This window comes from Schistocerca serialis, chromosome 9 (assembly GCF_023864345.2).
Source record: "Schistocerca serialis cubense isolate TAMUIC-IGC-003099 chromosome 9, iqSchSeri2.2, whole genome shotgun sequence".
In the NCBI taxonomy this organism is placed as follows: domain Eukaryota; kingdom Metazoa; phylum Arthropoda; class Insecta; order Orthoptera; family Acrididae; genus Schistocerca; species Schistocerca serialis.
In genome coordinates this window covers 293,343,882-293,357,305 of record NC_064646.1, presented here as the reverse complement: position 1 = coordinate 293,357,305, position 13,424 = coordinate 293,343,882, and the positions used below count along the sequence as shown (strand labels likewise).

General features: G+C 38.2%; 1 protein-coding gene across 2 annotated transcripts in view; it reads right to left on the bottom strand.

Annotated features, from left to right (window-relative positions):
- Positions 1 to 1,037: 1,037 nt before the first annotated feature.
- LOC126419779 (lanC-like protein 3) overlaps positions 1,038 to 13,424 on the bottom strand; it is a 93,600-nt gene continuing 81,213 nt past the window's right edge. For both annotated transcript variants that reach the window (XM_050086956.1, XM_050086957.1), the window contains exon 6: positions 1,038 to 1,485. In XM_050086956.1, coding sequence (XP_049942913.1) covers positions 1,232 to 1,485 — 254 coding nt within the window. In that variant the 3' untranslated portion in view covers positions 1,038 to 1,231. The remainder of the gene's footprint in view (positions 1,486 to 13,424) is intronic.

The window sequence follows — 13,424 nt, the reverse complement described above, 5'->3', positions numbered from 1 at the left end:
TTACATCTGTTTCTCAGCTGTTTTCAATACTGTTCGCCATTTCAGTTGAAACTGCCATGTGCTTGTGCAGATGTAATTGATTGACCTACGAGGGAATTCCACTTTTAGTGACAAATCTTTTTACAGTAGAGCTGTCCAGGACATCTACATTGGTTTCCTAACATAGAGTTTCCAAGTCTCCATAATGAGGCTGCAAAAGTGCTACAATATTTCAATTGACATATTTGTGTTAAAGACCTCTTTTTGATTATGAAACTAAATATGTTGACTTAAGTGTGAAACTCTGTAAAATTGTCTGCGTCTGTGCATATGCCAACACTTTGCACCAGACGACAATTATGTCTTCAGTGAGCCAAAAATACATAAATGATAACGAAAATTTGTTTTGTTTGTGACCTATTTTGTTGAGAGCTTTGAAGTATAAAACAAAGTAGCCTGCAGTGGTACTGTACGACCATTTAAATGCAACATGTTTGGAGTTTTCCCACTTCCCCCTCCTAGCACTCAGACAGTGTGGCGTGGCTGTGGGGGAAATGTGAAGCAAGGCAGAGTGCTTTGGCACTCGTGCTCGAGCACGGCCCACAAGCCGAAATCTTGGCTGCTGCTGTTCTATTGTATCAAAGTTCCAAAATGTGAACATATACGAAGGCCCTACAAAGCTGAACACTGTAATAAAGCCTAGCACAAATTTCACATTGAAAAACTTATTTGTTTACTGGTCAACCGTTGTCAGTAGAGATTTCCTGGGTCTGATTACTAACTGCTTGCCAGTCCATGTGATATAATTCCGTGTAAATAGCGTGACTGAATAACACAGGCCATCACCTAGGCCACTTCTTGATAAGTTACAACACCATCCAGCTCTTGTACAGCAGCTTCATGTGAAAATTTCCTTATTGGACACTATTATGTTTGACGTTTTTATTCATGAGTACATAACTTTGAAGAATCTACTCAAGTGCAATTAGTATGTTCACAGCTGCATTAAATGAGATATGATTATCAATTAATACAAAAAAATGATGATGAAAAGTCGGTTTTCTGAAACACAATTTTTATTTCCAAAGGGCATACAAAGACATTCCTTCTAAGGATGGGTAGATTCATACAATTTTAACCTTTTACAACACAAATGTATTCTGACAACAGTATAGTAAAGAAAATTAATTCAATTAAACATATTTCAGTCTTAACAATATAGTATAGACAAAGGTGCAGGAGACAAGTTTCATCAGTCAAATACATCAAAGAATGGAAAATAAGCATTATCTGGACATAGCATGTCTGCCATGAAGCACACAGTCCCAGCCCAACCTTCAAACAAACTGTAAGGGCAATCTGGTGTTCTGGCTTCTCTTCTGAACTGTTCATTGTACAAGAACTGCATGAATGAGAAGGCACGCCACAGCCAGTGTCGGTCGTTACCATTCAAGCGATACAGTAACAAGAAAACATATGCATTTCCCGCCACTCCATGACATATTCCTGCAAGCAAAGAGGTAATTTAGCCTTAGTAAACACGGATACCAAAGTTAACTGGTTAACAACATATTACCTGCTGACAACAAAAAAGTAATGATGCTTGAAGAGTACAAATGTTTATCAGAATAATGGAAAAACCTGACATGTGATAACAAGGTGTCCAAAACCTTTTGAGAGTAAATTATACATACAGTAGAGGATTCTAAATCAAGTACTGTAACCGAAGGAACAATCATTGGAAACGAATATTTCAGGTAGCATGAGCTCTGGAATGGACATTGCCTTTTGTGCACATTTTTATAAACTGCTTGTATTTCATAATAAACAGTTGGCTGTTGTAGTAATGTTTATGGCACTACCTCAATCCTTTCGCGGGCCGTGGGGTATATACTTCCCATGAAACTTATGTCATTCCAGCATTTAAGGGCGTGTGTGTTACCAATTCCGTACACTCCTAGCATGTCAGTCTGCTGCACCAGCTGTGGTTTCTATTTGTTGTGAAATATAGCCTTTTAGACATTTACTGTTCCATTTCTATATTGGAAGAACCTAATGAATAACTTTTATGCTTGAAATTATGGGTCTGTTAGTAATGTAACAGCCTTAAATTTAGTACTGGAGTAATGACACGCGCCTTTCAGTGTACCACTTGATACATTGCGTCAAGTATTATATAATCATGCATTTACAATTGTGTTTATTCCTTTCACATTTGTTATTCATTATCTAATATTATTTTGAATAACTGAATGTTGTCTGAATACCAGAACTGGACAGAGTACACTATTTCATTTATAAAAATTATCAAGCTGGATAATTTGAAATATTGCATATAACCACCTACATTCTGTTAAAATAATAATTTTGAATTGAGAAGAATATCAATTCACTTATGTAACCTGTATTAATTTTTACATTCTAGAAAGATACTGTGTAAAAGTCAGACTGATTACTGAAATTGTAAACACATCTATAGTTATTGCTCTTTAACATAATGCACACAGTAATTGACTGTATCAAAAAAATTAACTTTAAGAGGTGAAACACAGACAAATGTCAGTAATGAAAATAATTATGTAATTCAAAAATAGCTGTTTCAAGTTACTACTTTATGAAATCTTCTATAAAAAAGAAATTTGGTAAGAAAGCAGTGTCAAATATCTACATTTTAATAATAAAACTTACTGTCACACTGAAGTTTTTGTGAAGACACAATTTTTAATTTTAACGTAGTAAGAGTATGAATTCTGATAAAGTATTGTTAGGTCTTTATACAAAGGCTGGTGCAAAGCCAAGAAAGAAGAAGTAGAAGTAGTAGTAGTTATCAAGTTATAGTTCCAGTCAGTAAGCAGTTTATTACTCAAACTGTTGTAAAATGTACTAATTGGTGTGAATATTTCATTGATGATTTGGCCACTATTAAGATCTCATGAGCTGAAAATCAATATTTCATTCTATAGTTTTGAAAGTATTGCAGAAACCCCTAAAGAATGGAAATAGGAGGGTAAGTCAATTATTATCCGCAAAGTAGTTATAAAATTTTATTGTAATCAAATAGGAAATTTACAAGATCATAATTTTTTCGACATAGTCTTCTTGCGTTTCAACGCATTTGTCCATCGTTGTACAAGCTTCCTGATGCCCTTATAAAAGAAGGTTCTCAGTTGAGCTGCGAGCCAGGAATGCACTTCTTCTTTCACTGCTTCGTCTGAGGTAAATCAATGGCCCCTTAATGCCTGTCTGAGTGTACCAAACAAGTGATTGTCAGAAGGGGCAAGATCAGGACTATATGGAGGATGATCCAGTACTTCAAATTTGAGTTTCTGGAGCGTTTCAGCAGTGTGGGCAGCAGTACGTGGACGGGCATTGTTGTGCAACAACACAACACCTTTTGACAGCAATCCTCAGTGTTTGCTTCGAATTGCAAGCTTTAGCCTGGCAGTAAGCATCTCACTGTAACATACACTGTTTAATGTTGTGCCCCTTCCCAGTAATGTTCCAGTACTGGACCTTGTGCGTCCCAAAAAACTGTAAGCATCAGTTTTCCTGTGGACAGTTGGGTCTTAGAACTTATTCTTGCACGGCGAATTTGGATGTTTCCATTCCACACTCTGCCGTTTACTCTCCGCCTCGTAATGATGGATCCATGTTTCATCACCAGTAATGATCTTGTCCATTTCGTTACCATAGCGATCCAAATGTTTTTTGCAGATATCCAAGAGTGTTTGTTTATGCAACTGTATGAGTTGTTTTGGGACCCATCTTGCACAAACTTTATGAAACCCAAGTCTGTTGTGGATGATTTCGTAGGCAGAAACATGAGTAATTTGCAGATGATGTGCCACCTCGTCAATAGTTAATCGTCTGTCTAAGAGAATCATTTGGCGTGAACGCTCAATGGTTTCATCATTTGTGGCAGTAAACGGTCGTCTGGCTCCTTGCGTAAAGCTTGTGCGACCATTTTGGAACTTTTCAATCCATTCGTAGACACTCCATTGTGGCAAAACACTGTTCCCATACTGTATCGAAAGTCTTTGATGAATTTTGGCCCCTGATATGCCTAACGGAAAAAAGAAAAGGAAAACCCCAAAGGTCACTAAATGTTGCTCTTCTTTGGTGCAAATAGACAGCGAAGCAGTCATGACTAACAGCATGGCAGCGATAACAAAACTAACCTAGTGGCTTGAAAATTGCAAAGATATAACACCAAATAAACAAAGCATGTGTCATCAACATAAAACGACAGTACTACCAAAATAAACAAAAATATAACTAAATTGCGGGTAATAATTGACTTACTCTAGTATTTCATCAGATATGTAAAATTTTGTAATAAAAGTTCACTCTATTCCTCTTGTTGCAACGTTAAGTCGTTAATTTGGTAAAACTATGGTACTGTTGAAAACATATTTGGTTACAGACAGGAGAGATAATATTTGAGTACACCTCGAAAAAAATAAATTCCACTAAAATCAACTACAGTTAAGCAGAAAATGAAGCATTATCAATCCTATTTGGCATCGAAAAATTTCACAACTTCCTCTGTGGAGCGAAATTCCACCTGATTATTGACAACAAACTGCGGGTTGCCCTCTTCAGCGCTGGAGATAAGAGCTCAGTGATTAAAAAGGTGAGCCTTACTCCTAAGCAGGTACCAGTATCAAATAGATCCACCTCCATCTCTGGGGAGATATGCTCTCCTGGCTTCCTGTGGGTTCTGATCCACAATTCAGCCAATAGGAGCTGATATGTTTTGCTACTGATGGGGAGCAAAAAGATGTTCTCAACAATTTCCCATTACTGCACAAGAGATCACTCAAGGCACAGCAGAGGATCTAATCCTCACAAACATTCCATTCACTTCAACACCAAGGGCTCGTCCAAATGTCATCAGTTGACTTTAGAGAATGACGTTGTCTAGGAGGCACTTCTGCCACATTCAAGTCACCATCAGACGGACATAGTGCAGCAGACAAATAATTGTTGAACACACATTGTGTCACTGATGCAATTTCAAAGGAAGGAGCTTGACCTAGAATCAGATTTTTTGAGAGTGCTAGCCTGGACTTCTTGGTTGGTACCTACATGCACAATAACATTTGAATTAAAGGTGATCCATAAAATGTATTACATTCTGAAAATAAAAAACTGCACTGTCAATTAAGGCCCTGTAGGCTGGTTAACTAGGATTTAATGGCTAGTTCATTTTCCACAGACAGTGATTCAAACTTACACAGGAACAATCCAATCTGACATATCGAAACATGCTCTTCCTTTGAAGGAAAGCTATACAAACAAATCCTTAGCACAGTCACGGGCATCCACATGGCACCCTCCTATGCCAAATTGTTTATGGGCTATCTAGAAGAGACCTTCCAAGCATTCCAAAACGCAAAACCCCTAGTCTGGTTCAGGTTCATTGATGATACCTTCATGATCTTCCATCCCTGTTCCTCCTCAATCCAGTGTGCCAGCTTTATAGACACTGATCTCCTCTTCTCTGATGGCTCTGTCCACATTAAACCCACCAACCACCAACAGTATCTGCATTTCTACAGCTGTCATCCCTATCACACTACCTGTGAAAGCAGCCATGTCATATACCAGCTCTGCCGCAATCACTGCACAGCTTTTTATATTGGTGTGACCACCAACCAGCTGTCCACCAGGATGAATGGCCACCGCCAAACTATGGCCTAGAGCTATGTGGACCATCCCCTTGAACAACATGCTTGATTTCAGAGGTTGCTCCACAACACAAGCCATCTTGATTCTCCCTTCCACCATGAATTTTTCTGAACTGTGCGGATGGGAGTTATCCTTACAGCACATTCCCTGCTCCTGTAATCATCCTGATCTCAACCTACGATAACAGTGTCCCCACACCTCCACCCAACAGTTTCCCGCCATTTCTGTCCAGCCACCTCCTCCCCATTCTCATCTCCTGCTTTCTTTGCTTGCCACCGTCTGCCAGTGCATCTGCCCATACTTCCCCATTTCTCTCCTTTTTCACACAATTTTCCCTACTTCCCTGCCCTACAACCTCCTGACACTGTGACTGATGTAAGTCTGATCCCCGTACTCTCCGAAAGACAGTGCTCCATCCCCCCCTCCCCCGGGCCCTCCCCACAGTTACCCTTCCTCACTACCTCCAGATTGCTGCTTCCATCCCACGTGACAGTTGCATTCTGGTCTGAGTTGCTGGAGTTGGCAGTCACATGTGTGTGGTATGGTTGCTTCTGTGAATGAATGATGTGTGTTTCTCTTTCTTTTTCTGATGAAGACTGTGGCTGAAAGCTTATGTATAAGTGTTTTTTTTAATTATGGCTGTCCACAACTTAACGTGTCATCTTTATGGTAAGTAGCAATCTGTCTTTTCCTGCACTGTTAAGACATGTTCTGAAGTTTTTTAAATGGGAACAATACACTGAAACAAATACTATGTCAAAATTTTAGATGATAACACTCATTGCAAGTTTTTTTAATACTTAAAACTGCAACATTTGTAATTTGCCAGGCAGCTGGGGCCTTAGCTGTAGCAGACAGTGCATGCCCAATGGGGCAGACACACATCCTTGGTTGACAGCACATAGGTAATTTGTAAAGCAAATTTCGGTTTCTGTTGATAGTTTCTCTGACACAATTTTTTGCATTTACTATTCACTAGATTTTTGCAACCCATTTAATATCTACAGTAATTAGCAATTGCCTTTGCAGTACTGCTAAGTATCAACACCTGAGATAAAAATGGAGTAATTTGTTTTGTGATTTTGGTGGCTGCACAGCTTCACAGTAACCTGGAATCCAGTTAATGTTTCCAACCTTTCAAAGATGAAACATGAAGAAAGTGGTAAGCAACTGAAATCACTTATTTCTCCTGAAGACCTACATATGTTTCATTTATTAGTTAATTACTTGGTCGTTCTTTCGAATGTCAACAGTTCATCTGAAACTGTGAAAATATTAGAAGAAACTGGAGGCAATGTGGATCATTCCACAATTGTGGCTCAGACGATGATTGTTGTGCCAATTAAAGTTCAGAACAAAAATACAGCACATCAGTCCTACGAAAAACTGTACCAGTACAGTAACAGCTTTCAGTGACCAAGAAAAGGCTGTAAATTTTTTGGTTGAACAAAGAAGGGAGAACACACTTGAACTTAAGCAATGTGTAATGTTGATTTTGTTTTGTAAAATCTGAATATTAATTGTATAAATGGAAGAAATGTTTCCACAAAGCACAAAATATGTGCCAAAAAGAAACTCACAACAGTTCAAGACATTTACAACTGTTCACAAGAGTCAATGCACTGTTGATAAGGGATATCTATGAGACTTGGCACCCTGAATTTCAAGTGAGATGAACATTACATACTGATTTCCAGGCTTCTTCAATCTGGTTAAACAGATTTGGAAAATTATACAGAAAAGGAAGTTGCAAAATTACAAAGTTTACCTCAAGTAAATGTGAAGAGGTGATGCCATTAATAGGTAATTCTACAGAGAAGTCCGTAGCTGACGAGAAGATGAAGCTGCTTCTTATCACCTAAAATGCTGTGTATAAAGGCAATCAGTCAGGGTTCATGGAAGAACTACATGCAAACCGTACTTCATTATTTTGAGTGAAAAGATGAGTTGCTTGTGCAGCTAATGGCTGCTACAAACACATGTATATAACAAAAAATGGAAAGAAGCATATGGCATCGTTGGCCGGAAGGCCCCATCCGTGGAAGTTTGGCTGCCAAGTGCAAGTCTTATTTCATTCGATGCCACATTGGGCGACTTGCGTGCCAGTGATAAGGATGAAATGATGATGAGGACAACACAACACCCAGTTCACGAGTGGAGAAAATCTCCAACCCAGCCGGGAATCACACATGGGCCCGCTTGCATGGGAGGCAAGCATGTTAACACCCAGCTAAGCAGGCGGACTGTATACAACAATCCCAGTGATAAGTATTGATGGGTTACTGCTTCCACAGCTTTATATCTGTCTTCAGGAACATCAAGGCAGATTAGAATCAAAAATTTTAAAAAGGACTACTTCCTAGCAAAATCTGGAAAAATGAGAGAATACTTTTCAATGTTACATCCATATAATCTTCTTACTATTTACATAAAAAATCCATTGCTTTTGTTGGACTCTTGGTCTAGACATAATGACTCATTTGCCTTTTGGACAATAACAGAAAGACTGCTAAATCCGGATCCTACACAGAATTAATACGGTGACTTAGCTTCTCAATAAAAAAAATTTTCAACTGTCTAAACCGTTTTTCAGAAAATTGTCAGGGAATATAACTTCCAATAGCCCTGTGTCATTTCAAGTTTATCAGTGGAACAATACGGGTAAACTTCAGTTGTTTGTGCATTGTCAGTTTGCATCACCATGTTATACAAAATTTGATCAAGTATGCCTGGTACACAGTATGATATGCAGAATGACAGCCCGACCATTTCTTACTCCATTCCAGTTCTGTCTAAATAGAAATAGTAATTACTGTGAAGTGCCTGAATGCATTGATTTTTGATTTATCAGGTGTTCCTTCTGTAAGGAAAAGGTTTTGTCATCCAATACATACTGCATATTTTTGATGACTACAGGAAATAAACAAAGAACTGTTTCACTGTTATTAAAATATACATTTTAAAAAAGAGTCAAAAGAATAGTGCTACAGAAATTGTTGTAAAATATTTATTGTCAACAAACTAAAATCCTGATTGATGGAAGTTGTCTGTAATGTAACATTGCACATTGCCTTGATTTTCTTTCCTCTGCTAGTAACTTGTGTAACAATTACATCTGCAATTATTTAGCTATCGATATAAACAAAGTTATTCACAAAATTAATGATTTGAGATTTTTTGGTGTGATTTAAATACTTTCAGTTCCTGTGTGTGCACATTGGACTTTGTGCTATGCGGCGCTACGTTCTCTTGTGATGGCTGCATCTACTTACTCACCAGTTCGCATGCTAGGCTTTAAGGACTGTACAAATCGCTGTTATAACTGCTTCTTCATACAGCAACAATGAGTAACTTTAATATTTTTAAGAAAATACTTGCAATGTGCCTTAGTACCTAAAATTTGGACAGTTTATTTCTTTTGGTGTATTATTCCTGTGTGAAAAATTTCGGGCATTTCAAAATTTCAGATTAGAGCATTCCCTTGTTAGTGTAGCAGCCATTATATGCATTTATGTCTGTGTATAAGTGAGCAACAAACTACACAAATCATCATATGGCAAGCTATTAAAGTCTACAATTTGTGAAACAGTTCATAAATGTGACCATTAGAAAAGAATAATAAACCAGACTGAACACGAGTATCAGAAATACTAGACTTTCAAAACAGTAGAAACCATTAGAGATATGTATTCTAAGGTTCCTTCAAAATGTCGAATTCGTTTTGACAATTCTGACATAGATAACAGTGGTGTTGATGCTGCTGGTGGAATAGTATCCCATTCTGATGTGCACTTATGGAAGTCATCCAGTTGTTTCTACAGTATATGGAACTCTACCTGACTTTGTTCCTGTTACTGTTTCAGTTGTCACTGTTACAGCATCAGCTGCTGCTGCCACAATTCGATAAAAATTCCATTCATGATGCACTAATAGCACTAAATGGTTTCAGCTCCTTTTTGTCTCTTTTGTGTTGCAGCCTTACACGAACAAGGCAGGCCACTGCAGTGAACCACACACTGAGTCCATGGCCAAAAAAATGGTAGAAAGCAACATTTCAACTGGCAGTAACACAATCTCAAATCAGAATTGTCTTAAACAAATGCTGTGAGAGTTCCTAAATTAAAGTTCAGGTCCAAAATGCTATGTAACATCAGCATTTGCAAACAGACATAGTAGGTGTCAATTGCAGGATACACAAACTGTAGATCCAGCTGCTGGGGCCAGATATTTATTTCCTATTATCAAGAAAATGGCCTTCTTTGTGTGATGTGATCTAGAGCCACAGCCACTGAAATTGGAACTGTAAGTTGCTTTCCAGATCATTGGAGTGGTGGTTTTTAGACTGCAGAATAACTTACATTACTGGAATAACAAGAAAAGTTGTCATCGTTTTGACACCAACAACGTACAATCATGAGGCCCCTGTTAACATTTTTATTCTGAGTGTAAGATGCTGGTCCCCAACTTGTGGTCCCTAAATGTATGGTAGCAGTCTTAGAGATACATTTTATTTGAATTATGAACATTTCAAGACTATGACTGTTTTAGCCACTGACACACTTGTTTGATTGTGGGTCATTTTAAGCTCCTTTGGCATGAATTCATGGTGGGGTTCATCCATAATCCATTTGTTCTATTCCTCTCTCATATACACTTTAAATGGTTTATTTATCAAGACAGCAAGAGCTTCCAGTTGTGAAGTCAGTCCTCCCAGAATAGCAGCAAGCTCTGTATTTCCCTGTCTCAATTACTCTTTCACAGAATTTTTCAAATGACTACTAAACTGATTCTGCATAAGAGAAGAACTTTTCTTCTATAAAGCACCTTTCCTTCTCTCACACTCTCTGTTAATCAACAATTTCATACCAACCTTGTCATCCAACCCTTGTCACGTACATGAACATCACCACCTGGTGGTAGTCCAGAAGGTTTTGGCATTGCTTTGAATTTGAAAAACGATCATTGGATTAAGTTTAGTACTGTCAGCACAACATGAAAGAACAACAGTGTACTGCAATTTTTCACAGGCACTTGCTTTTATAGTTACAGTTTTAGCACCCTTCAAGGCAACAGTTCTGTTACTTGGCACATTAAATGTCAGAGGAGTTCTGTCCATACTCTTATTTGGCTTAATTCCTCACTGGTTTTCTTTCAATGTTGAAAAATAAAGCGAAGGAAAGATAATATTTTCTCTTCACACTCTTGTGGAGGGGGGGGGGGGGAGGGGGAGGAGGAGGAGGAGGATAGGAGGAGGGGAGAGAGGGGAGGGGGGAGAGGAGAGAGAGAGAGAGAGAGAGAGAGAGAGAGAGAGAGAGAGAGAGAGAGAATACTAGACTTTTGATCTTTAAACTAGTTAACAAGTCAATGATATTGAGAAGTTGTTAATCAACCAAATGAATAGTTTATCAGCAACAAGTCACATTGAATCACTTGAAATGGAAGACAATCACACTCAATTGTACCTACAGAAATACTTTTAAGACATAGTAAAAGATCAGTGAATAGACCTCGTGTAAATTCATCTCATGTCATATTACCTGCAACATGAAAGTACAGGTCAGAATATGATGGAATATGACAATACAGATAGTTAAAAACACAATAAACAACCATTTCTGGAAAAGAATGGGTTGAATCATAAACAAACTTAAAACATAGTTGTGGAATGTATCCAACAAAAATGAATGACTCTAATAACAAAAGAATGAAACCAAAAGGTATGAAGATGTATCACTAACAGAACTTAGTTGTCAGTCCACACACAAAAGCTACACTGAGCACAACAGTGATGTCTTGTAGAATGTGCTACAAACAATCAGGCACAGTAAGAAAACTCTAATATCATACGAAACAGAGTAGCAGAGTGAAGCACAAGAAACAGGTCTGCAAGGGTAAGAAAAACAGCATGGACGTGGCTGTATACATCATTAAAATCCCAAAAGGTAGAAAATGGATCACTTTTCAAACGAAAACAATGAGCTCACAAGACAGTGCAAAGTTGAAAAGGAAAATGAACAAAGGTTATATGAAAAACAAGCAAAGAAAACAAGGAAGTAGCAGAAAAAGTAGAAGACAGTAAAGAAGAGCAAAGAAAAAGGGGAGAAGAAAGTAATTGTATACATACATATAAAGTGGAATTATTTTAGCAGTTACACATAAGCACACCAGATAAAAAATTAGTCACCTTTGCAAGACATAACATTAAAACTGTATAACACCAACCCTATCCTCGGAAACAGACTTAATTCAGTGAGGAAGAGAGTCCACAATTTTCTTCTGGTATGATATAACCTGCTGAAGTGTGATTAGATTCCATAGTGGCACCAGTTTTTAAGGATACTGATTGCTACATTTCACCTGATGTTCCAAAAAGCCCCAGACATTTTCTATGGGATTAATATTGGGTGATTTAGTAGGCCAGTCCAGGTCTGATGAACTACCTGAGTATTTATCAGACCAAAAGCACATGCATGCAGCCGTGTGAACACGAATGTTAACATCTTAGAAGATGGGTGTATCCATGTCAAAATGATTATGAAAATGGATAAGAAAGGGCAACACTTGTTTGCTAAAAATGTTGAAATAAACATTGTGGTTCATATTCGTAGTAACTAGAGTGAATGGGTCCAAATCATGGTATGAAAAACACCTCCAAAAATTCAAGAACTGCCTCTGGCCTGAACCACACGCTCCTTACTCTGCAAGTTAAATGCTTCATTGTGCCATCACTGCACTTGAGGCATTGATTCACTTGAGGCAAAACTGTGACTCATTGGGCGACACTACATGCCTCCTGTCCACAACTGTCATAGTGAAGATGTGTAACTTTACGTGCCTCTGTGAGTGATGGACTTCTGTGAGGTACCCAACTCCGAATGCCTTTCACATGCAGTTCGCTTTGTGATGTTCACTTGGAATCTGATTGAAATGGATTCACATTCAATGAAAATGACTGTCATTGACAATGCATTACACCCGTCTCTGGTCATTCTAAATTACAATGTTTTTACAGTCACTGTCCTTATGCTGTGTTACATGGCTGTAAGTTATATGCCACTCCTTCCAGACAAGTTGGACAGTTTATGTTCATACACCAAGAAACTTGGACAACTTCATCCATGATGTGGTTATGAACATGCCCAGCCACAATAGGTCCTTTCTGTCATTCTGCCACAGTTCTATGACAAACCGTCTTATTGTATTGATCCCATACAACTGACTGGTACATACATATTAATTCTTCGCACTGACATCTATCAGAAGCGGAGGATGTAATGTAAAAGCCCGAAGATTCATCAGTCGAAGTATATGACACACCCTTTTAATAAACATGCTGATACACTGCAATTTCATTGTATGATCTTACATTTGTGATAAATTTTTGATTTTTGTATAATGGTACTAGCAATATTAAAAAATGGAAAATCCAGGATGGAATAATGACAATATTATGAAAAGGACGGATTGCTACTCACTATATAGCACAGATGAGTCTACATCTACATCTACATCCATACTCTGCAAGCCACCTGACGGTGAGTGGTGGAGGGTACCTTGAGTATCTCTATCGGTTCTCCCTACTATTCCAGTCTCATATTGTTCATGGAATGAAAGATTGTCGGTATGCCTCTGTGTGGGCTCTAATCTCTCTGATTTTATTCTCATTGTCTCTTCGCGAGATATATGTAGGAGGGAGCACTTCTCAGTGAAGGTATGTTCTCAAAACTTCAACAAAAGCCCGTACCGAGCTACTG